Source organism: Notothenia coriiceps, unplaced genomic scaffold (assembly GCF_000735185.1).
Source record: "Notothenia coriiceps isolate Sejong01 unplaced genomic scaffold, NC01 NC01_scaffold00010035, whole genome shotgun sequence".
NCBI classification, from domain to species: domain Eukaryota; kingdom Metazoa; phylum Chordata; class Actinopteri; order Perciformes; family Nototheniidae; genus Notothenia; species Notothenia coriiceps.
This window is the reverse complement of record NW_011342736.1, coordinates 65467-92285: the sequence shown is the minus strand read 5'-3', so window position 1 is coordinate 92285 and position 26819 is coordinate 65467. Positions and strand designations below refer to the sequence as shown.

The window sequence follows — 26819 nt, the reverse complement described above, 5'->3', positions numbered from 1 at the left end:
GCTCTGTGCTCCGAGTGTGCTCAGTTACAATGCATGTTAAGTTCATTAACGCACCATCTTGAAAAACATAAATATTAAGGCATATAAATTCCCTTTTTTAAAGTTGTCCTGGATTAATAATGGCTCTACTTTCAAATTAGCCAATGACCTGCTAGATTAAAGTCTTCTTCAATACAGGATCATGTTTATTTAGGAAATGTATTTATTTTAAGTAGATAGGGGGAATGGTTCATTTGTGATTGACAGGTTTCTACAAAGGCCATCCTAGGTGCTCTCCGAGTTTTAGTCCTACAAATGTAAGTCTTTCACGGTTTGTTTTTAGATCATAAAAGGAAGATTTAAACCTCTTAAAATGTGTTGCTCAACACTGTGGTACTCTGCTACACCCTCTTGTGTCAATGCTTGTTCCAAAAAACAAGATGGTGTCGGCTTAAATGCCCAACATGAGGCTTCAAAACCAATGATGTCATTGTGATTACAATGACATCAAATCGTTGAGTGCCAAACGTGAATTAGTCCGTTTCCAACTAAGAAACAAGCCAGCTCACACAGGGAAAGTGATTTAATAAGATGCACTTAATCTAAATATTTCACCATACAATTGTTATATTGTTATTTTCTCCACACTTTTGTGTTGTGCTTAGTCATAATTTAGCAATACTGCTATCTATATAGTTAGTGACTGTTGGTTACTTCATGAACAGACCTATATAACTCCCAAAATACCACAACACCATTCATATTGCAGATTGTAATTAAGCCTTTGTGTTACAGAAGTTTAACACATATTTATTGTAGTTTCCTGTTTTTGATATTGTATCCACATTTGAAGTTGAGGGACATTTAAAAGATAATTTTTTGAACATGTGTGGAAGTATATCTCCTTGTACTGAACAGTAGGTGGGGTTATAGCTGACTGAAGCTCAGGAATAGAAAACAGCTACACTCTAAACTTTGTGCTCGTTTCCCATGCAGACATAGATAGCCTTCCCATGCTTTAGGGACCCCTCGGCTCCCCTACAATGTCCCATGAAGATCCCCAGGTCCGAGTTTCGGATTATCTACTGGGTCATATGAGGGGAAGGGACCGTTTTGTGGTTTGCAATGAGGAGGAGGAGGAGGAGGAGGACGAAGAGGAGTGGGAGGAGGAAGAGCGCGGAGGGAGCAGGTCTGCTTGGGCGGGTTTTCCCTCTTATTTCAAGTCTGCACAGAAGAAGAGAGGTCGGACAATCTGCATGGGAATGTCGCTGTACAGTCCAGACGGTGCATTTCTTTCGACCTTTTTTCCGTCTTTTTCTTCTAATATCGTCGTCTTCGCCTCGCTCTTTCACCATGCACTGGCTGAGGTAGTAGTTTGTGCTGTTGGTTGGGTTGTGACACTGCCCGCTATGGAGATGACTGCGCAATCTACTGCCTTGCTAGTGCTGGTGCCTCCACTTCGGCCGAGGAAAAAAGAAAGCCCCGCTCACAACGCTGTTATTCGGTTTAAACAGGTAATTCACAACGCTAGTGTCGCACCATGTTAAATATTCAGCTGTAATGTTACTGCTTTTTGAACTGAACCCGTTTGCTGTTTCATGTTTCATCCAATAAAATAGTGCACGAATTTGGAGAATAAAAACACTTTGTATGCAGTTTTAATTTTACATAATTTCGACTTGAATCGGTGCTTTTTTGCAGGCAGGAGGGCGAATCTTGCATGTATTGGCTGGGAATCCGAAATGCAAGTTTCCATAATGTGTATGCACATTTTAAAAAATGCACGAAGAAGTCGATATCGTATGGATTTGCATAGTTTGTCAGCACCGCATGCGGAGTTGGCTGTGTAGAAAGCATGTAGGTCAACAGTGCTGTTGCTAAAAGGAGAGGAGTGACGTGGCTCCTGCTGCCCACAGAGGTATCCTGCAATACATCTGCTATGATATACTGGCTTTATGGCTCTCCTTTGTTGATAATGCTGCATACCAGCACACACTGGAGCAGAGAGTGTTGCACCTAAACACCTCTTATATGCAGGGATGAGCTCAGAGACATAAATCTGTGCTGTTGGTAATAATCTGATTATTATGCTAAATCTGGATGATGAGGTTTAGCATTTGAACTCCATGGGTGTGCACGCACAGACAGACACCACATGACCTCCCCCCCCCACAGGCAGTGATGTCCTCACAGAGGTCTGGGAGTGCAGCCTGATGTGGGTCATGCGTTGAGGGTTAACCTTTTGAAATCCTCCCTCTGCTGCCCAACAGCATCTGGCTCCGCGGTATCACATTAGTATGGGCAGTCAGGGGTCTCGTGATGGGGGTGGGGAGCAGAGTGGGTAATGAGCTTTGATTGCCTGCAGGGGCCAGGGTCGATGAAACCGTGCAGGGGCCGCAGTCTTTGAGTTCAGACTCCCCTCAGCCCAGATGAGAGCCCGCCCCTCTCTGTCTCAATGACTGACTGAAGATTGAATCCTGCGTTTGACCTTCCGAGAAGACTCCCATGAAATATGTATGAGTTCACACATGATAGTGTGTTAGGCAGAGTTATGTTCATCATCATGGGACACGGCTTTGCCCAGTATCATCTGTGCTGATATCAAACTATAAATGCTGTTCCGGAGAGACACCTAGGTTGAAAAACGGTGCATGTTGAGCAGCAGTCCTACAGGTCTGCATTACATATATTTACATAAGAGTCTGTCTAATTTTAGAAATACAAGTGATCCGGCCTCCAGGGTAAAACCAAACATCATTTATCATATCCTGACTGTGAGGAGAGCCAGTCTATGGAACAGTGAGCAGCTCAGAGGCAGCCCTGTCCTCATCCATCTTGTGTCAAAGCTCTCATTTGAGCCGGCCTGCAGATAAATCATACTTCAGGCAGCCGAAGCCCTAAAGCAAGTTAATTTGAGCCCCCGGTGGAAAATGCCCGCTCAGACGGGTATCACAGCTGCACCGCTGAAGCAGCCGCACCCATCATGACAGGACAGTTGACCCTTATGTGTGTTATCCAAATACCTTCACACGTGCCGCCTCTGTAGTGCAACATGTTTGAATTAGTGCAGAGTTGATTGTCCGAAAATCTATTGAAAACAATTTGTCAGTAAAGGTCATTTTCCAAGCAAAAGGCCAAAAAAGTGCTTTGTTTTTCGTTTGTCAAATAAAGGTTTATGAAACAATTATTTTCTTTGTAGTGTAATGTCTGTTTATCATTATGTAAATACCCTCAAATGACTGAATAGATTAGTCTATAAAACATAAGAAGAGTGGGAATTTACCATCATAAAAGCCTTAATGACACAAAGGGATTCAGTATTTAAATACATTGTTTGACCCACCATCAATCAAAAATATAGAATTATTTAAGTAACTACAATTTATGACCAAATAAACCGACGCATTCTCACAATAAAACATAAGTTATCACCACATTTCCAACATTTTCTTTGTGAAAAATAACGATGAGTCAGTTGATAACAATTGCCAATCAATTACTGTTGATTAATTACTCCAACATTAACATTTATCCTTTGGTTTTTAGGCTTTTGGTTGGGTAAACTAGAAACCAGAAGTCGTCACCGTGGGCTCTGAAAATGTTGATTGTTTTTCACAATTTCTGGTATTCGTTTTGATAATCAACAGGAATTTATTTGGCCAATGTTTTAAACATTGATTCATCGTTTTAAGAAGCAGTGTGTAGGATGTTGTGGCATTGAAAAGTGAGATTGGAATTTAATTTGCTGAATACCACTCTGCTCACAACTACCTTTCCAGACATGACGAGAATCTATATGGTGGCCTTCAGTTAATGTAAAAAAGTGAAAGGCCTTCTCTGGTTAGTCAGCTCTGTAGAAACATGATGGAATCTTTTGAAGAGGGCCTACCCTCCTTCTTAGGTTACACAAAAAGGAATGTGACTTTACTCTACACACTATTACAAATAGCAATCTATATTGTTTTATTTCCGCCAATAGATCTTTAAGAACAGAGTGGGTCGTATGGCGTACAAACTGTAAATCCCCCTTAGACACATGTGTGATATTGGGCTAAATAAATCAAATGTGATTGATCTCCCTTTATCCTACACAGTGCTCCTTTCAGTCCTCTTTGAAGCAAACACATTTCATGGTTTCAACATATCAAATGTGATGTGTTGTATTATACATTAAACTGTATAGCTTTAGGTAAGTCAGGTTAACTGTTAGTTGGACATAAGGAATACATACTGACAAAGTGATTGGCTATCTATAACGAAAAAGGTTAAAAGAATATAAAAAAAGAATAGTATCTTTTGCATGTGTCCTCCTCTGAAAGCAGTCTTAGAGGCTGCGGCCCCGGCAGCATGTCACCTTTTCAGCACGAGAGATGAGTATCTCGCTGCAGGCCCACTCAGCATCTCCCTCTGATCTGTCCACGGTGGGGTGGGAGAGCTGTAACCTTGGAAAAACCAGCCGCCCACAGGAATGACTGTGTCATCATTGCCGTCATACAATCTGGACCACACACAGGAGTAGGAGTGGAGTGCCAGATCAGAACTGGCCTGAGAGGAGGAGGGTGCGGCGCTGGCCTGTGGGGACCAGATGGCCCTCAGCTCCTGCAGAGGACCCGGAGTGTGAGACTCCCACGAGAGCACGTTATTATCGTCTTGAGTGTGTGTAGGCATTCATAGGGGTATGTGTGTGAGGAAATCATACCCTGATCTTTGCATGTGGGTAGCATGAATCAAGTACAAGTGATTGTTTACAATTGTTGAAGACATGGGTGGTCCATAAACCTTCCCTGGATCCCTGCTAACATTCAGTGCCTTTACTTCCCATCTTTTGTGCCTTGTTTACTTTAAGCTTTATTTCAGACAATAGAAACAATCACTTTAGTAAGAAAATACATAGGTAAAAAATAAGATAATAAAAAAAGATATCCGGTAAAAAAATATAATGAAATTCAGTTCAAATGACCTGCTCATATTAAGTTGTACTGCAGCAGTGCCTCCTAATTGCTCTCAGGTGCAAACATTCTCACTGATTAGGCTCCCTGATACAAGTCAGATGTGCAGACTGCTTTAAAGGTTCTCATTGATGCTTCATTTGTCATGATTCTTTGTTTTATATGCCTTGATGCGTTACAAAATGCTTTTCAAGGGACAAAATAAAAAGTTATTCCATATGAAGCTTTCTTTTTTCTCACACAAAGCATGTTGATATATCCCAGGGAGGAACAGGTGTTGATATTGAAATATTTTTTAGCTGCGTTATCTTCGGGGTCCTGGTATTGTGCATGCTGACTCACTGTCTCACTGGCATTGCTTATACATGACTATAAAAGAGCCATCTTATTAACGACACCTGTGCTTTTCTTACAATGACAGGTTAAAAAAAAGGCCTATTTCAGCTTGCTATTGCCATTGTATTTTGGCGTACATTTATATTCTACATTTTATAAGAATCTGATAGCGTTGGGCACCTAACCTACCAGTCTGCAGCCGTGGCTGATTGTAACAATACGATTTCATCCCAAATCTGTGCTAAAATTGTATTTATAAATAATTCCAGTGTAAAAAATGCTGGCTTTAAAGAAGCCATCTTTGTTTTGTTTTGCCTTTCCAGTAGTTTTTTTATATACGTTTTTGTGCATGTTAATGGTCTGCAAAGGCTAAAATCCTCTACGCTAGTGCTCCAACACATGTGATAGGCTAAGGGGCGGGATGTCTCTTAGCAGTTGACCAATCACAACACAACCTGCCGGCCGACCAATCAGAGCAGACTGGGAGAGGGTGAAAATATTTGCTGCAGCACAGGAAGTATGTGAAAAATAAAGAGCTTTTTTAACATTAAAGCATGAAGACATGTCATAGTAGAGGCACTAAATACACATTTGAATCTGAAAATGAGCATAATGTCTTCTTGAAGAAGTGGCACCCGAAAAAGTCCCTAATACTGGCTTTCATAAGGAAAACTATCTATGTGCTAATGTACAATAGAGCACATACGACATGCTCATTCCCACCAAACCATAGACTACTAGGGGGTCCATAATGTCATAAAATCAGGTTTCATGACTTTGGAATGCATTTTTCAAACGATATCTCAGTCATCTCATGAACCCTGAAAGCGTTATCCTGTGATTTGATCTACATCTTTGGTCTCAGGTATGTCAGGTATTTGGTATCACAGCACTTAAGGATTGCACCAAAAAAGTGATTCCTCATTGTCACTCCCGCTTTTACTTATTCAAGTGAGACACTGAAGGGTAAGACCAGTTGAAATAGGGACGCAAATCTCGTGCACTTTTTTGTCAAGTCGAGTAAGTGAGTGTGTGCTTCAGTGTCAAATTACACCCTCGCAGCAGCCACCGCCACCATGAAATCTTCTGTCAGTCTGTTCTGTGAACTGATACCCTTCATCATATTGCTTTGGGACACGCTTGACACAGTTTGTCAGAAGAGGTGATGGTCTTATTCTAAAGTTACTGAAGTGTAAGGGAGTTTGGCCCGATTCAAGCCAAGATATTTCTACAGAACTTATTTTAAGACTTACATTCCCTTTAGGATTTGCCAGCCAAATATCCTAATATATAGAATTCAAACACATAAGTAGCAGCTAAACACAGTACAGGAAGGTCATGACTGGTTTTAGGATTAACAAAAATGAAATCCATTAATGCTTTTTAAATACTATAAGTCTGTTTGCATACACAGACGTAGTGTGCTCACTAAGAGCATCACAGGATTATCCACATATTGTATTTACAGTAAGTACACCATTTTATTATTAATAACACAGCAGAGTAAAGAAAAAAAGGTTAATTTTTTTAATAGAGCAGAAAAAAAGAGCATTTACACAATTTGTTGTCACTGTTCCTTGGTTTCCAAAACAGTACAAATAAAGTGTTCAGTAAGATGTACATTACTAACAGCAAAAGAAACAAGAAAAGTATACACTTGAAACATTATTTACATTTTTACATTTAAATTACTCTGTTCCATTGTTCACCAGCTTCAGCCACTCGTACAGCCTTTAGGTTACAACATGTTGACAAGCTGAAAAATACAATTAAATCAAAATATGGAACGCCACGGATTCAGCCAACAATATTGATTGTAGACACATAGGGTAATTGCTGTCTAATGAATTGTCTGCAGTGATAGTCTTATACTTCCTTTCACGTGACACATTAAAAGCAATTGTCTTTATTATAGGCACCTGCTATTCATAAAGTTGGGGTTTTTCTTATTAGGAACAACACATCCAACGGATACTGAGAAAAGGGTAAACATGAGTGCATGACAAAGGGTTTTTGAGCCTAATATATATGAAAAATATATATCTTGTACAACACTTTACCTATCACACAGTTCCCTGTGAGGCGTTTTTACTTTCTTGAGAGATTCTCTAAAGACGTTTTTACAAATCTTGCAGGTACGGTATAACAATGTAACTCAAATAATGGCACAGGAAACAGCTGACGATGCACCTGATGTAGCATGAAAACAGCCACTAGAAGAGGACTATGACAGTATGAGTTAGCATAATATACAAAACAAGGAAATAAATGATGAGGTAGAATGGATGGAACAGAAAGACTTAGTTTTTCCTTCTTAAATCTTGGGTTTGATTTAATACTATAATTAGTATCCTAGGGAGTACTAGGGAACTGGTCCTGTCTTCATATTTATATTCCTTCATTTAACGGAATCAGTATTCCTTCATTATAAGTAAGTTATTGAAAGTGCAGCATCAGGAGACATACTGTCCAGAGAAGATTTGCACGTTTTTCAGACTAAGAATAGCAGATGATTGAACGTAGCTAATTAAAAAGCTGGAACAGAGGACTTATGATTCATATATGCAGGACATCAGTCTCCAGGTTAGTTTCTTTTACACTGTACAAGTGCTCAACTAAACATACTTACCGAATGTTTTACACCTAGGATTATTTACATTTTCACATTTATAAATATTGTGCATTAGTTAGTAATTGCAATCCTGAGATGCACATCACCACGTCTGTCCATGAGTCTAATGCTCCCAACCTTAGGCTTCCCCCACTACAAAGTTTATGATGGCTTCTTCGAGATTTGAAAGGAAAAAAAAAAGCTCTTCCACTGCTTTTCATGTTTCTTTTTCTATAAAAAGGACCAGACAAAAAGAGATCATCCTGATTGAGGATTATCAAGGGGGTAACAAAAAAAAAAACATCCCATTTGTGACCAGAGACATCTTGGATCCCTGAGCAGAGGATTCCACACTAAAGCACTTTAATAAAAAGAGCACAGGGGACGAGGGGATCTGCAGAAGTCAAAGGCAGGGTTACGTTTCGTAGCTGGGGCTAGTTCTGCTTGTTGCCGTACATGAGGGGAATGATGTAGGCAGTGATGTCGTCTCCAGAGCCTAATCTGTCGTTGGATATCCTCCAGCCTCGATCCTTCAGCACCCCTCGTGCTCTCATCACGAGGTCCTGAGCTGCCATTGTGTACCTGACATAACAAATAAGATGAATGATTAAGGCGTATCCTAGTGCAGTATTTTATCAAGTAAGCACATCTGCCTGAAGACGAATGTTGAAAAATATTGTGATTAACTTTAAGCTCAAAGCCTTGTTAACATTCTTACGAGCTCTTCCTTGACATCACAGTTATCTAAATGTTTGGAAATTTGCATAATTACAACAAGATAACAGCGTTCATCCTCTACAAATAAGGCCGGGGTGAGGGGAAGTTCAGCCCGCCCCTGACTGCAGCTGTGTGATGAGTAAAACGTGCCTGTGCTGGTCGTCGGGGTCGCAGTTTGCCAGGAAACAGGTGATGGCTTCGGACGCTTCCTGGTTAGAGAGGACGTCCCACAGACCGTCGGTTCCCAGCACCAGAACGTCATCAGCCCCATGCTCGCACTCCACCAGAGGGTAAACTTTGACCTGGAGGCGGAGGGGAAAAGACCGGGCAAGGGTTGAGAGGTGCATCATTTCTAGGAATCATTTGAACCTACAGCAGGAACCAGTCACATAAATAGTTTGGTAGAATTGGAATTATGCATTATTCTAGTCCAAGTGCTAACTTTGTAGTCCCCCCAGATGTTTGGCCCAAATGTTCTAATTGCAATCCAATCGAAGTGCATTTCTTTACCATGGTACAGGGAAAAGCAACCATCAATTTAGCTGATTCCATTTTTTATATTGGAATTTATGTTGATGGTCTTGAATTTGCAGCAACTCTGCCAACAGTTTGGAGACAAGTCTTTGTTTTGTTTTTTTGCCAAGTTGGATATATGGTCAGCGTTTATGATTCTCTCTTTCCCCGACTAGGCATCTTGAAGGTTCAGGCCAAATGCAAAATATAACTTTGTAATTACTCTTGATGGTAGCTAATCCATTTAAGTTTCATTTCCCCACAGTTCACAAGGGCAACTTTTGTGGCATCCAAAAAGTCCCATAAACTAATCTTTAAAGTAAAATGTAAAGTACATTTTTTGTTTGTATAAACAAATCTAGGAAGTGATACACTACTTATGCTTCAATCAAATTGGGACTTGGCAAAGACACTGCCAAGTGAATTACACAAAGAGACAAAGCTATTTTACAGAAATAAATAGTATAAGTGAACACTGAATTGAGCAAAATGTAGAAGGATATATTACTTAAAGTGGACCTATCATGCTATATTTGAATAATATAGTGTAGGACCATACCTATATAAGGCATATTTATACTTTTTATTTTTAAAAATACCAAACAGATCATGCATTTTAGCCATTTAACACTGTCTTTGCATGGGCTGATTCTGTGAGAACAGCACCATCTACAGGCCTGGCATATGTACTACAGCGTCTCCAGCGCTTTCGAACGGCAATGTCCGTGGCTGCCACTTCTGTGACGTCATATAAGTGTTCAAATCTGGATCAGTCTGTATCAGATCCGTTGCAGCCCCTTTTTAAGAGATTTGGGTACGGAGGAAAATAGAGATGTTTGTGTTTTCTGACACTTGGTGAGTTCCCTGGAACACCGGGGACACATATTCATTTATAAAAGACAAACAAAAGTGCATTTTTTATGATAGGTCACCTTTAAGCATTTTCTAAATACCTTTTTTTATTGAATTGAAAAATACAGATACTTAAAAACGGAGGGAATAAATGTTAAAAAAATGTTTTACCTTTATTTATGTTTTTCTGGAATTTAGAAAGCCTTAACCTTTGATGACTTCCAAAGAGATATTTAACTGTGGCACAACTATGCCTGAGGAAAAATACTTTTGTAAATACCAAGCAAAATAATTCCCAATGGCCTTGGCCTTGGCAAAATAAAAAAAACCGCCTTGTTTTGTTTGCTCAAAGTAATTCATTGGCTGCCACGGGGGATACCACGGGCCTTTTCACAACAGACAGCAACATACTGCAGAGGCTACTGCTAAAGGAAAGCGTTTGTAAAGGAATGAGGACGACTTCAGCGTGGATCATGAGCCTCTTTGTGTTGTGGTTAACCTTGTGATTTAAGCCCAGCTTTCTTGGAGATAAAAGGACTGAGGCAGTTTCGTAGAATTTATTCCAAAAGCAATAAATTATTCCTGGAGGAAGGGGGATGACCACCACCACAGCGTTTGATTTGTGACCGCTGAATGCCATATTTGAACTCATGATGATCTGATGACTCCGTGTCACAGCATCTTCCTTTAACCAGGTTTGACACTTCTTACACATACTATTAATGTGTGTCATCTGAGAGTGAACAATAGTGACTACAAGCATCTGAGGGAAAACATTGAAAAAACATCAATTAGGAGGCTGAACTATGACTGAACTCAAAGGGCAATGAATTAAAGATCAACAGAATCCAGGCGCTGACTACTGCAATCATGTGCGGTACACACTGGGAAGGAAAGGAGACGTTTGAGAGCGACGGCTTGGGGGGAATCTTAATGTGCCGCTGACCACGCCGTGCAGACTGTTAATGGCTGAAGGCATTTTACAGCGCTACCTCTGCGCTCTCGTTTGTTCAGGACGCCGAGGTAATGAGGTGAAACAAAGAGAAAGGTCCACCGTACTATAAGCACACTGCTACTGATGATGCTAAGGGCATTTCCGTTATTCAGTGTTGCAGACCTAAGACGCCAATGATGTGATTTTAGTAGCAGAAATACTCGATTTAGATTTAAAATAGCAGTTTCGTCTCTTGACATTAAACAATCGAAATGAGCAAATTCAGAGAAGAGAAGGCAAACATTTATTAATCAAATGCAAGGATGTGTTATGTTGTTCCTTTGTTTGTTTATATTTCTGTAAAACTATTCAAAAAGAGGTATAAAGACACAATTCTCACAAGGTACAGGGATGAAATTGCTAAACCATAACTGTTTATATTCTTGTTTTGTATTCTATTTATGAATTTGTGTATGTACACATGTATATATATACATATATAGAGACCATTCTCCTAACTTGCCTGTATATATTATATGAATGATTATAGAAATTATTCAAGATTATAAGTATACATTTATATTGTATGTTAACATATATTAAGATGTAAAAAATAAAAAAAGGGAGAAGGGGTCGGATTAAATAAGTGTAAACTTCTTCCGACCCCTTTTCGGACGTGTAATTAGCTAAAGCTTTGTTGTTTATTGATATCAGACAATGATACTACAGATTATTAATTATATGTTTCGTTTTGTTATTGCATTCATTTGTATACTGTATCATGTCTGTATCACCTTTTGTTTCATTTGTATTTTCTTTAGTTTTACACGCTCGAAAAAAAACAAAAAACTAAACTAAACTAAGCATAAAGTCTCCTGTGTTCAATGAAAATAGTCGAAATGTAGGAAATCACTAATTGAAGTGACCGTTTGAGGATTTGTTTGTTTAAACTCACTAGCTCTCATCAAACTTTGAAGTGGTTACACTCTTTTTTTATGTGTAAAGGATCATTTCAAAAGAGCGATTTCCCTTTGTCTGTGCACACTGTGAGAGGTGACATAATGAAGGACAGCATTATACATGGAGCCTACCTCTGGGCAGCAGGACAGGAAGGGCTTAATGTAGATGTTAGAGTCGTGCACTTTCAGATTGTGGTCCCCGAGACCTCTGGTGACGCCGATGGTCGCCAACACACGAGCCTGCAAGAGATCAGAGGCAAGAGGACCTCGATTTCAGTCAAAACAAGCAACAATATATTCTTAAAGGGAAATTCTGGTTTATTTATGATAAGCATCATTTGTATTGATGCTTATAATCACATTTCACTTGCCAAAGAGATTTTTTTTTTTTTTTTTAAATGCAGATATTCAAGAAAGATGAGCAATCAGATAAACCAACAGTTTAAGCCAAATCATAATTCCTAAACCCCTGGCCTCAGACACCATTAAACTCATTTGTAAGCTGTGCTAAACTCCTCTTGGTTCCTACAGTCAGCGCAGGATGGTACCACCGTCTCTAAAAAAAATGGCTGCTGGAACAGGTCTGTGAAACTGGGCTAATTGAATCTTCTGTACAGCCGATGAGACAGGGGGGGGGGGCACACAGGGCCGGGGAGAGGGGTACGAGGGTTAGGCCTGGTAGTAGTGAGAGTGGATCAGTATGCAGCAGAGAGACGGAGAGCTAAGCAGACAGAGAGGTGGAGAGAAGGGAGAGCGTTTCAAAGCTCCTACGGCGGAGAAGGGGAAACATCCTGGGATTAATTGTTGAGCGTTGGGGCCCAGCAGGCTGCGCGCCGGGTCTTTGAAGTGATCCGACGCTCCTCTCCCCTCGCACAAAGCCCCCTTGCTCTATCTAGCCATCCATCTCCACGCCTCACTTCAAAGGGAGAGGAGGCGACGTGGGCACGGCCGCCTGTGCCGCGGTGAACCCGAACAGCGGCTGCAGGCGGAGAGCACGGCGAGGTGACATCTGCCCCAGACATCCGTCAAACATAAACTCACTCTCGGGCTGCATTAACTAGAATACTGGAGGAGGCCACAGTGGGAACATATTCAGATCTATCGTGTTTCCTCTCTGACCTTCTCAATGCACCAAGGACAAGATGCGGCACATGTACAGCACTGAGGGAAATGTCATGACGGTGTGCGGAGAATCTGACCTTTTCTTTTGTGTTACAGCACGTGTCAAACCACTGACGAGAGTTTCCTGCATGTCAAGGGTTTTGCAATGTTATATTCCAATTATTACACGGCTTAGTTGAATACTCGATTCTGATTGGTCAATTGGGACATTTCAGAGGTTATTAATACTCGATAACACACCGCTGCTAAGCATAACATTGCTGTTGCTAAGGGCGATCATGGGAGAAAAGGAAAGAGGTTAAAAGACGTCATATAAATCAACAGAAGAAGACAGGCAGGAAGTAAACACTAACAGGAACACGGTTGGGGCTCTGGCATTGTTTAAGGACTTGTTATTGTAAAACAAACTGTGAAAATACTTGTTGTTGTTGCCACAGTTCCTGCCGTTGGTGCGCCGTGGAACGTTTAATTTTTTCTTAGCAGAAGCAAAACGATAATTTTCAAGTCAATAAAAATAATTTCAAGTAATTCAAGTCGTTAGTGTATTTAGTATGTGGCCGTGTAATAAGTGGGATAATGTGCACCTTGGTAAGTGTCATTATTGCTTTACATTATGTCACTTTTTGGACACTTTACATTCACTTTCTTTTAACACATCTCATAAGTGGCATCCATCGTTGACTCCAATCTGACATAGAGTCCATTAAAGCGGAGATACTTTCTGTTATACACGTTATGATTAGTCGTGGAAAAAGAGGCCAGGAATGCCTTCCACTGGCTGTCTCCTCCACACAGTGACAGGGGGGGGGGGTGTGTGTGTGTGTGGGGGGCTGACTAATGGTGCCCTGGTGAGCTTTGATTACAGCCCAGGCTTCACAAGGCCGTGGGAGTAACTCTGTCAGCGAGCGGCCGCGCAGCACTTCTTACCTTCTTTCCTTCGCCGTAGATCAGGGGAAACTTGAGGTCATCGTCCTCGATGGTTTTATACGCCCTGCGCAGAGGAGAGAGGACACTTTAATGGGTTTTTGCTTTATAGCAGGCAGCGTACACGTGCCCTGGAGATACATCGCTCCCACGCCCCCCGCAGGCCCTGCTGCCAAGCTGACTGCCACGAAGAGAAAGAGGGAAGAGAGAGACGATGAGGGAAAAAGTCCAGACATCACACAGAGAACGACACAGCCTTGGCATATTTTACCCCTTTTTCTCTTTCTTAAAAGTCTCCCTAGCGACAAAGAAAGAGACGTCTATGTATGTATGAGACATTCTTGGTCCGTTTTTCTTTGACTGTCTGCTGCAGTTGTGTCTATGTGCATGTTTGTATCTGAAAGTCTGAAGGAAAGGCAGCTGAATGATGCAAGAGAGTCCACGTTTACATTCCCCTGCTCTCAGAGCAATGTTTAAACTTCCTCCACTAATGAATAATTTACCGTCTTCAGACTGGGACCAGACAGAGGGGCAGTACGAGGAAAAATAATGAATAATACGTCATGTTTTCATGCCATGTCTTGAGATACACTATTCACCTTCAGCTTGGAAACTAGCAGTGGGGAAACCTTGCCTTTTTATCTCATAGCTGGTATACTGTTTGATTTAGGTGGAACAGCTGTGTCACTCCACAGCACCAGAAACCTTACACATTTGAGCTAATTTCCAGAAGAGCTGCCATGACAACGTTTTTCCGTTCAAACCAGGTGCTACAATAAAAAAATCTGGCAACCTTATCTGGATCGGATAACATTTAGAAATGCAGGTTATTCTTTATTTCAACCTTTAGACTTGAGGGATAGGAATGAAGAAGGTAAAACATTTTCGAAACTGTGATGACAATCGTTTGAATTCAAGATGTTGGGGGTAAAAAATAGAAATAAAAGCTATCTGTGGTTTTAAAAGTTCTTTTTCTAGTGTTCAAATGTTATTTGCAGATATCATGTGACCCAGGTCTGCCCCACACACCTCATCCGATGTATTTCAGCTGCTGCGAAGCAGATTAGCAGGGCCCAGGATGGTTTTTACATTACTGCTGGTTCCACTCAGAGAGACCATATGTTTCCACCTTAGGCGAGCGCTGTACTGCTGCACTCAGCACTTTTTTTAACAGTGTGCAGAGCGAGGACTATCACAGCGAACGCAGGCCACAAACAGAGAAATACAGTCTGCAGAATCTTCAGAGCGGCGAGCTGTAACACCCGACCAATAGTTTCCTCACTAATGTTTGCAATATTCATGGTGTGGAAAAACCTCTAAAACAGCAGTTTGATGATGCAAAACCCACATTAGCGAGACACTAATTAAACCTACCCTTATTTTCAGAAGGGGAAACCCTTTTGCCATATCGGTACAGACTTCTCTATTTGGGTATTTCACCTTGAAGAAGTGTTACACAGAGACACTCTTCATGTCCTTATTTCAAAGATGTCTGGGAAGAAATCCCCAGAGCCCACAGGCGGGGACAGTCCCCTTCCGGAGACTTTTTGTCTACAGCGAAGCCATCCTGTCAGACTGGAGATAAGCAGTGTGTGACAGAAAGCGAGCCATACACATTAATCCTGTTATGATACCTGCTTCCCGCTCTGGGACACGTAGTCCAAAACACAGCGAGGAGAGTTGCTCAAGGGCCGCTCTGTTTGACCACAACACTGAGCGCTTTCACAATTAAGGGCAGTTTGGTGGCCTGATACGTTGCAGTGTGACCAGCAGAGAGAGAGAGAGAGAGAGGGGGAGGGGGGAGGGGTAGAGAGGGATGCAGGGGAGGAAGGGTATCATCCTCTCTGCAGGTGAGGAGTGATGTCATCTCCTCCCGGTGCAAAGTGAGATGACAGGGAATCAATAGCAGTGTGTGCTCGGCATCCTAATCTGCACACACTTTAATATATACATCTAACACACACATACGCAGACACACACACACACACACCTGTCCAGACTTCGAGGTGACATTGTGTCAGCACCGGATGAGTCAGACAAATTGGCAGTCGGGGTTCAAACTAAGTTTTTGGCCAACCTTGATCAGGCTTTTTCCTAGATTGAGTGGAGCTTTCAGGAGCAAAGCAAGGCCAGAGTTAATGGCAGTGACCCAAAGCCTCTTTAAATGTAAGCGATCAGTCATAATGCTACGAAGGCGTAATGGACAAAGAGAAGGGAAGGAGAGAGGGAGGAGAAGCAGAGGGAGTGAAAGTGGATGACAGCGATGTAGGTGTGGGTTAGCCTCCCTCCTCTAACATTCATTATCGATAGGATCAAGGGGAGAGCAGACACCTTAGTGGGCGTGGGCAGTAAAGAGAGACAGCTGGAGGGCCTTTCATTGTCACTTATCAGTGCCCTCCTATGTGGCCTATACATCTGCTGTTATTGCCTACTTTAATTTACCAGCATTTCTTCCTAGCATTTTATTTTCTCCTTTTTCAATCTTTGCTGCTACTATTTCTTTTTGTCTTTGAAGTCATTTCCATTTGTTTCCCCCCCCCCCCCTCCCTTCTCATACCAGCCAACCACCCTCTTCCCAACCTTCCCTTCACCTGAACACGGCTGACCGCTCAACATCCATCACACAGGGACACAAACAAAACCGCCCGCCCATCCTGGACAACGATAACAGATTGCAGCAGAAGAGTCCTACGAGCAGAGGGAAGGGGGGAGGAAGAGAAGGTGAGGGAGGAAGACAGAGAGAGGTGGGCTGCAGGCATGTATGCCTTCATTACACTGTGGCCTTGATCATGGATGCCTTTGAGGGATGTAGATGTCAGAATACACCCACATACACGCAGCATGTGGGCACACTGGCTGCACACGCTGACAGGAGAGTGTTCATGGAAAGCTACAGAGGCTTTCAAAAAAGATCCTCTGCACGTATAGAGCGTCTGAACTGCACCTATACAAGATGACACAGTTATGTCACACTCGCGTACATCAGAGGAGTCCGCAACGCAACGGGTGCTAATTTAAGACCCAGACTTAGTCCGGGTGAAGCGAGCAGAACTGGGCTATGGGTGGAACCTGATTAAAAATACATCACAGGCTGTCTGCGCTGCTGAAACAGTGGGCACGAGTTCTGGGCCCCATTAGGAACACAGCGGCTGACTGACCTACATCTGCTGAGCCGAGCGGCGCAGCTAAACACATCTGCACGCAGGTGTCAGAAAACATCTCTCCTCACTCACCTTTCAACTATCCCTTAGAAATCTTCATGCATAGGAAATCAGTGGTGGATTGTAACTAAGGATTATCTACTTAAAGGTGGGGTAGGTAATTTTGGAGAAACCAGCTCGAGTGCGCTAGAATTTGAAAATACACAACCGGGAAACATCTGCCACTTCCTCACAGAGCCCCTCCTCCAACACACACGAACGCGCACATGACCAATGAGGGCACGAGATAAGTTTGTGCACAGATGGAAGGCTGACAGGCAGGTAGGCCATCCAGTTACTTTAGCCGGGCCGGCTCAGATGATTGGTCGTGCTTTTTACAGTACTACGGCTTCCACAGATGACATTTTTTTACGGATTTTTTGTCAAAGCACTTAAGATATTCATTGCTATCGGGATGTTAAGAGCATTCCATGGAATATAACAACAAGTGTATCTCGAGCCGGTTTCTCAAACGTACCTACCCCACCTTTAAGTACAGTAAAAGTATAGGTTTGAGGTACTTGTACTTCACTTGAGTATATTGATTATACTACTTCATACTTTTAATCCACTACATATTGGAGGCAAATGCATTTTGTATTACACTACATATATTCTATAGGCTAGTTACTTTGCAGATTTCGATTATTATAATGTAAATCTACTGCTCAAAAATAAAAAACCGTCCTTGTGATATGTATTGGAGTAGAAGAAGTATACAATCTAGATATTTAAGAACTGTACATAAATACATACACTTTTTACAACAATCCTTACTTTCCTTAAGTACATCAATACAGGACCTTTATCTCAAGGAGGGTTGTTCTTTGTATTGTGGTAATGCAGCTCTGGTAAACGTTGCAACACAGGTAACCTTAGCAATGTTTGCAACTTACTATAAGAATATAAACTTTATATAAGGTTGTTAAACACTTTGCTACTTCGAAGACATATTATAGAGTACACTTGGAGCTGCCCATGAAATCTTTCTCTTAGATCCCCTCCATCTTTTCTCTCCCTTCACATTTTCATCTGTATCTCAGTCCGTACAGCATGCTCTCTCGCTTTTCTTCTTTCTCACACATTTTCCTAAATGTCTTTGACCTTTTTTAACCTCTCTCTCTCTCTCCGCAGAAAGAATAAGAGCTGTCCTTGCTATGCCCACATATTCCTTCTCAAATGCCTTTCACACACAGAAGCAGAAATGTCATGGCCACTTCTTGGCCTCCTACTCAGAGTGGAGCCTTGAGCGGCTTTAGAGTGCTGCACACTCAATGGGGTAGAAATCACTATTATTGGCAATTTCTTAAGGGGCACATTACAGTAAATTGCCCACAGGTAGATAATCAAAAAGTAATGTACTGAAGGCATGTTTATATGAGAATAAAAAGCTGAAATTATTTTTGACATAAAGGTTGGAAAGATTTGGGTAAAAAATTAAATGGGTAATAAAAAACAATGTGGGATCATCATCACAGTTTACATGCTGTGTTCCTTGTGCATTGGCATCAATCTAATCAGTAAATCAGTGAAGAATCAATGAACCCACCATCCGGACATGGTGAAGTCACGGTACAGCATCCTCTTCCCCACCTCCTTTTTCTGGACTCTCCTCGGGAACTCCAGATGTGTAAACTCGTTCCCTAATAAGTGGGGCTGCATGTAGGCCTTGATATGAAAAAGAAAAAACAGAAAAAGAAAATTGACATGCCCACGGGATAGGAAAAACAATTCCATAGTCTATTAAGCAGACAAAGAGAGCAGGCAGTGTAAGAGACAGAGGAGGGGAGGTCAGCTCTGCTAATATCTGACAGCTGTGCTCACTAGGAAGGAGCAGAAAAAGGTTATTTCTTACCAGGAACTGCAGTCGCTGTCTCTCTGACTCGGGCGTGAACTCTGCTGACATGGGGATGACTTCCCCTGCCCGGATAATGATAGCTCTGAGGAAGAGGGGGAGACAAAACAAAACTGTGTTTATGTGAGGCGGGACACTGTTGCTCCTCCTGGCTGCAGGGCACGACAAGGTGACCGACAAAAGAGATACTGCCATTGTGTGTCATAGAAAAGTTCCCCTTCATTTGCGCATGTGTATCTCACCTGCTGTCCCCAGCGTTAGCAACGTAGAGCTTCCCGAGCATATAGACGACCGCCAGAGCAGTGCAGCCCCCTGAGATGTTGTAGACGGCCTTCTCCTTCTCTATTTGCACATCCTAAATACAAACACACATACAAATGAATCCTCTGATGAGGTCACAACCACATCCTCTGCAATGCAATCATGTTTCTAATCATAACAGACAACAAAAACGTTTTCCTATCACGCTGTGGCACAAAGAACCTCATTCCGAATCAAATAATGCCAGAATACTTAAAAAACACCATGATACCATTATCAATTATAGCCCCAGAATGAATTCATCCATCAAAAGCACCATAAGTCAAGAAGCAATAAAAAAACAAGAATGGAAACCAAAAGGATAGGAACGAAAGTTAGGAGGGACCGCTGGTTATTACACCAGTTAATTAGCCCATATTAATTTGTTGCTAATTAAACAAAAAAAATGATTTTAAAAATCCCATGCTAACAGTTCATTAATTAGATGAATGATTAACCTGTCAGCGAATTAATCAAAATGCCAACATACATTTGAACCAAGCTGCTCACACTTGGTTTAACCCTTTAATGTTGCTATACTGAGAGGTCTTCAAGTTATCTCGAGAAAATGGACGTCCCCTTCGCCTTCCTCGAATCCCTCCGTCACCTTCCACACAGTGAGCGGGAAGAAAGATGTTGGCAAACACATTTGCAGCGAGGCCTTCCCTAACATGTCATCCCAAGAGGAATGCTAAACCAACAAAAGCATGTCGCCTTCTGCTCCACTGCAGACGACCTCCATCTGATTACAACTGTGAATGTGTGTGTTTTTGTAGTGTATGCGTTTCTCTGACAGGAGACAGGAATGCATGTGTGTGTAGAAGGTTTTGCATGTGTGTGCATAAACCAGATATATGTATGACTTTGAATTTGAGTGTTTTGTATTTTATGAAGACTTCTTGGACAGAAGTAGCAGGGTTTTTTGGGGTGTGTGTTGGGAAGGGGGGAACAAATGTGTCCTTCACCCTGAATTAATTATAAATCCATTGCGAACCATACATATTTATTCTCCCTGTATTCAATACGTTTTGCTGCAGGCAAAGTCTTCAATAATGAAAGTGCCTGCATAAACATCTACACTTTTCTCCTCTCCACTTCCGCAAGGAAACGTCTGACAACTGAGCGAAATAACCGGAAGGCAGATAGGCTAAATGTGTTCTTCCCTTCTTCAAATGTAATATATACATATTGAAAATCTAATCTAAGGACAACCTAATTACATATTAGGAACGACTTGCCCCTCCAGGTTAGACTTCGTCCAACTCTGCCTGTTTTTAAATCTCGTTTAAAAACCCACTTCTTTTCCCTGGCATTTACAGGCCAGGTCACACTTCTGCTTTTACATTTGGGTTTTTATCTGTTGTGTTTTGTATTGTTTTTAAGTGATGTAGGAGAGTTTCTCAGTCTGTGGTTTCTGATCTGGTTTCATTGTCTCGTGTTTTAAATTTGTTTCATTTCCTGTCTGTTTTTATGTATTTATGCTATGTTTGTATACAGTTGTTGATGTCAACTCTGTTGTTTTTAAATGTGCTATAGAAATAAAATGGATTGGATATAGTCAAATAATTATACTCCACTAAAACCCAATTGAATTTTTTAAAAGCAGTGACACATCAAAGTATACTTAAAAAACAGACCAAAAAGTATTGAGCAGCACATAACAGAACCTCGAGAACACACTTCATACACAGAAAGACCACATGAACACCTCTCATCCAAACAACCAATCATGTAGTTTGTTAATGACCTTTTATGAACATCCTAAAAGACCGCTAAGTTATGTGTTTGACCATTTAAGAAAACATATTTCAATACAATTGACATAATAAGGTTTCATAGATACAGTAGTTAGTAGCTATGTTATTCAACATATTGTCATGAAGGCCATTATCTTCACAGCAAAGTTCAAAAAAGCTTTCTCGCTGAACAAGATGGTTTGACTTTATTGGTAAAAGCTGGGTTGAGTCACTGTTCTACCTATGAGCTACAGGTCAGGCCAAAGACTTCCTGATGCATTGTTATGTGTTGAATCAATGAGAGCCTGAAGCTACTAGGCCAGGAAAAGATAACAGAGAGCAGAGCTGGCAGAGAAACATGTGAAACATCAGATATGATGGATAACTCTGATGATGGACTGTGAGACAGGTCATTAAGGGAATTAATCATTTTAACTGATTAGTTAAATTAGTGGCACATCAGTTGTTTTTCAGGGCAAGCAGGACCTTTGGGCTAATTCTTCTGCCAAGGCTCCTTTAATATAGAGTATTAATAACCCGCTGAAACACAGTCACACAGTCACACACCTGGTGATAACCCACTTCGCATCGAATAAGATCTGAGATACTAAATATCAATAAATATAGAAAGATTATGGATGGTTAAACTACTCTTGATGACTCCTGACTAACACAGAAATGTTGAAACATTATATTGAGTAACCTTCATTTCCTGAAGTCGTATCTCATGCTCAAATAAAAAGTTTAACATTTTGGGAAATACACATTCTGTCTGCGCGAGAGAAGATCAATAACATTGAGGTCTGTGGCTCAAGCAGGTAGCTTAGCGTAGCATACTGTAAGTAGAAGTAGGATTCAAGCCTGGGTCTTTTTAGTGTTCATAAATATGCCCATAATAAGTCTCAAGGTAACTTGATATAGTTTGTGATTTTGAGAAGTAATCTTTTTGGCTTTCTTGTCAAGAGTAAGATGGGAAAATGAATGTGACAAATTATATTACCACAGGCAGGAAGTTAGCCTAGCTTGGCTGGCTCTGTCTTAAGATAACTAAATATGCCCAACAGCATGGTGTGAACAGTTGTCGTTTTTACAAAGAGTTGCATGAGTATTTCATCGCCTGTTTTTCTGTAGTCTCCACTTTTTTTATACAGAATATACAAACAAGATTTGTCATACTTAATACTGAGCTTAAAGGCTAGTCATGCTAGCTGTTTTCCTGGCACTACTATGTGGCTAGTGAAAACAAAAAAAAAAGCCAAGTAGTACATTTCCCCAAAATGTTAAATTAATGCTCACATCATTATGAAAGTCCTAAAATACTGAGATAGTGATTAAATCTCAGTACCTGAGAATGCACGTACCAATGCCACAAATACATGTTTTAAACTAAATTTGGCTAGTGATGTCATCTCCTCGTTTTCTGTAACCAACAGCTTGACTTAAAAGCCTTTGTCTCGGAGCTACAAGACGTTGTTTTTGATGTTTACACATCCCTGAGTGTTTATCGGCTTACACACACACACACACACACACACACACACACACACACACACACACACACACACACACACACACACACACACACACACCGGCCGCTCCCACAGGAATGCAGTGAGTCGTGTCAGAGGAGAATTAAAGGCGGATCCTTCTGATAAGATACAGAGACTCTGTGAGTGTCTGTAAGACAAAGATTAAGAGTCATACCAAACCTTCCCAAATGTTGCTGACACTTCCTTTTATCGTAAAGAATGAGCTTTATTAGACCTTGTTAAGACTGGAGGACTTTGGGGGGGAGATTATGACAAAATTGACTTTTTGGTAGCAACTTATCAACAGTTCTTCTAAGATTCATTGTGTACCATGTGAATGTGATTGCATCTAATACATAAAAAATGATTACTTACGAGGAAAGTAGATATGGTTATTTCAGGTGGTTATAGCCTACCCTTATTTTCTCATCTCTGGTCTCTGAATACAATACGTAACGCACTATGAATGCAATCAACTGGAAATCCATTCTACATGTATATGCTTTAATACATAGCTTCCTGAAGAAACCCTCTAGACTACTGTTAGATAGTTGTGTAGCTTCAGTGCTTCGTGGACACAGTGACATCAACTGCAATGTTTGAAATTGTGGATTTTCCTTTAAGAAAGAGAGAGGACACGGAGGGTAAAGAGTGCAGACTCAGAGCCAGAGAGACACGTGAGAGTGAGACGGGAAGCAGAGTGAGACATAGATGTTTGCTGATTGCTGGGAGATGTGGACAGACATGTCTCTGACAACGAAAAAGATAAAGAGAGTAGAGCAGCAAAGAAACATTTTAGAGACAGATTATGCACCAACTTCATAGTGTAAAGCTGGATCATCATTTCTAAATCCTGCCATAGGACATAAAGAAATGTGTAACTGTATTTCACAAAACCCAATCCTTGTGACTGGGTGAAAAAAAAAACCTCATCATTAACCAGATGACTCCTTTTTACATTGATTAACTGATCCTTATACAATCATTAAGTACACCTACACAAGCCATACGTGCCCCAATACAAATGTTCCTCTTTAATGGCCAAGACGTTTGGTAAGAACAGGTGATTGCACACTACCACCTAGTGGTAAAGATGTGTAAACACCAGCTGTACTGAGAAATGGATTTTGTATTGAGCTGCACTGCCCTCTATCAAGCTAACATTGTACCTCCCCAAATGATCTCACCTATCACACATGTTTTAAAGACGTTGTGCTCTGCAGACCTGGGTCAAGCATTAGTGGAAGATCAATTAGTGTCTATATTACTCCTTTTAATCATTTTGTGCAATCTGTAATATATTTGATTGAAGTCTATGTGTATAGGTATTTGATTAACTCTTGTTTTAATCACATGGTTATGCTAGAATAGGCTATTTGTACATTAACAAACAATTTGTCTTTCATTTGGAGAGGAGCGTTTTGTCTCTTAATGTCTTTCCTTTTTGTAAAGCACTTTGAATTGCCTTGTGTTGAAAGGTTCTATATAAATAAACTTGCATTTCCTTCGGTTGTAAACAACAATTCAAGTTGTTTACTTGTTTATATTTACTCTCAGGCACTGTGCCATAGCAAACTATGATTTACTAAATGTTAAACCACAGGGATTTAAAGAGAAGGAGAGTGACTTTTAATCTCTCAAAATCTTTCTCAACCCAGGCCTGCTCTGTTTTCATTGGCTCTGGTCTCAATCTCTTGGCCTCTGCATGAGGAAAGTTTCCGGAATCCACTTAAAGCAAGGCCAGGTGGCTTGTGTGTGTTATCTGACTGACTGCCTTCACACTGCTGGTCTGACATCAAATCTATTTCTTGGGTATTACATGTTCATACTTTAATGTGGGTTTGATTGCTGTAATAACAATTAGACAATCATGTTTGGTTTGATATATACTTTCAGGTTTTTGAAGTCCTGGCCCCAAAACTCTGGAACAATTTACCAGCTGAGATTAGGCTTGCTCAATATATCAGCGCTTTTGAATCTCTTCTTAAAACATCATTAGGAATTTCATGTCAATTGATGTATTCACCTATATGATATCTTATTATTTATAGTGTTTGTATCTATTGTAAAGCACTTTTTAACACTGTGAGGAAACATGCTATGTAAATTAGGTTTATTTTATATTATCCAGTGTTTCCCATACATTGATTTATGTACAATTAAATATCGTCCGCGACAAAAAGATCTTTCTTTTAATTTTTTTTTTTTTTTGGTGGTCTAATGGATAGTGGGAAACACTGTTATCATTAGTTTATGTTTTTATTTGTATTCTGAAAAAACACAACAGAGAGGTTTAGTTTAATTGGTGTTTTTTGTTTTGATATATATTTGTTTACCAAAAGAGTAAAATAAATGGAAATAATAATAAGGGATAGGGATTTTAAATTCTCATAAAATANATAAATCATACCCTCGTGGGGGCGCGCTCATGTGATAGAATGAAGGAGACATCTGATTGGCTATAGATAGAAAAAATTACAAGTACGAATCCGCTGACCGTCAGGGGAGTCTCAAAAAACCCACACAGGAATGCACAGCGATCCATGCAGAGAAAGCAGTTTGCAGGTTCAGAGGTTTTAAACGGAAAACAAATATGTGTGGCTAAAAAATACACATTTAAAACTTTTTTCTGTATTTGGATTTCATTACATGTATATTAATCGGAACACATTTGTGTGTGCATTGAAAAACACAAGTGTGGATCCGGAAATACAAGTGTGAGTCATTCTGTGTGCATGTGTGTATTATGAGACTGTTCTGAGCCCATAGAAAACTGAGCAAACCGCAAACTGTCCAAACATGAGATGCATTTGAAAACCACAATCTGTAATGCTCCATTTAGGATGCAGAAAAAAAAGAGGAAAGTATGTGTTTGCACAAATGACATCTGCGGAGTGGTTTTTGCTTTTGTGTTATTGTCTTTATCAGTGACGAGGTTTGTAAAGTGGTGCTGTTGATGTTTTTTAAAACATGGTTTAATACATAAGACTATAAAATGTAGGATAGTGATTGCAATTTTCCAGACCCCAAAATAAAGTCCAATCAACACTACAAAGTAAAAGGATATTCATTGTTTATTTAAATTATAATAGCATGAGAAACCGGAACCATCTTATATTTGACATTATTTGTCGCAAATTATTGTTGATAATTGTGTTTCACCACATGATGGATAGAAAGTGAGCTTCTTTCTATACTTATATAAGCAATGTGGGTTCATTACAATAGTTGGGTAGCTGTGCTGTCAAATGCAGTGTTTACTCTGAATAGCACACTCCCTGTCGTATTGACACACGACAGGGAGTGTGCTATTTTTAGTTTTCAGGACACGGATGCGGTGAATAGGCCATTGTGTAAGACTCCAATTAAAATCAATCATACTGAGAAAAGGTCTGCTCAGTCCACACCCTGACGGTTTTACAACCAGCAGTGTTTCCTTAGCTGGAGACGGAGGATCTCTGCAGCTTCATGACCAATTAGGATTATTAATGTAGGATCCTCCGCAGGGAAGAAATCATGACTAACTCTCACATCAACGTGTAGCCATAGAATGTCTGATTTATTTTTATATTATTCATACTCAAGGCATTGCTTAATGAAATATAGACATGCTACCAGTCTCTACGTAGTATCTCTAGACAATTGATTGTTGAAGTAAAACAGGAAATAATTCCACAAATATACACTTTCCAACAGAATAATACTTTTTGTTTCTGCATGCCCCCTTGTCTATCTGTCGTCCTCTACTCTAATTTAAAAAAATACCACATTCTCAGTTTTAATAGGGCCACTGCAGTACTATAAATGATGGTGTGTAGATTGCCTGGAGCATTATTTAGCAACATGTGCTTGTCCACAACCACAACAGCAGCTCTCAGCAGTGAACAACCTAGGTGTCACAGTATGCAGTATGTATGTGCTTTTTCTGTCCTCTCACATGTGTAGGTCTCAAACTGAGATGTATATGCAAATGGTGTATATTTGACTATTTTACTGTGCAGTCATCATTTATCGTAAAAAAAGAACTGCTGTTATAAAGGAGAAACTTGACATTGAAGACCTAAAATAAACAAATAAATGAGTGTATCATCTAGCGAGCACCAAGTACCACCTGAGAAAATAGTTGGCTCTCCGAGTACCACCCTATGACCAATGTTAAAAAAATACAGTCTATGCACAGTTCATGCAGGACTCGGAGGCAAATGTATTCATAATAACATCATTTATTGTCAGCCACAGCTACATGTACAAAGGGCAGTCTCTCTCTCTCTCTCTCTCTCTCTCTCTCTCTCTCTCTCTCTCT

General features: G+C 40.6%; 1 protein-coding gene across 1 annotated transcript; it reads right to left on the bottom strand.

Moving 5' to 3' along the window:
* Positions 1-6777: 6777 nt before the first annotated feature.
* Positions 6778-23524, bottom strand: LOC104945796 (protein phosphatase 1H-like). The gene is made up of 9 exons (XM_010771512.1): positions 23516-23524; positions 23261-23266; positions 19194-19306; positions 18952-19036; positions 18646-18764; positions 13900-13963; positions 11983-12090; positions 8743-8894; positions 6778-8457 (listed from the first exon to the last, which is right to left on the bottom strand). The coding sequence occupies exons 1-9, from the start codon at positions 23522-23524 to the stop codon at positions 8310-8312; spliced, it is 804 nt and encodes a 267-aa protein (XP_010769814.1). The 3' UTR covers positions 6778-8309.
* Positions 23525-26819: the final 3295 nt, after the last annotated feature.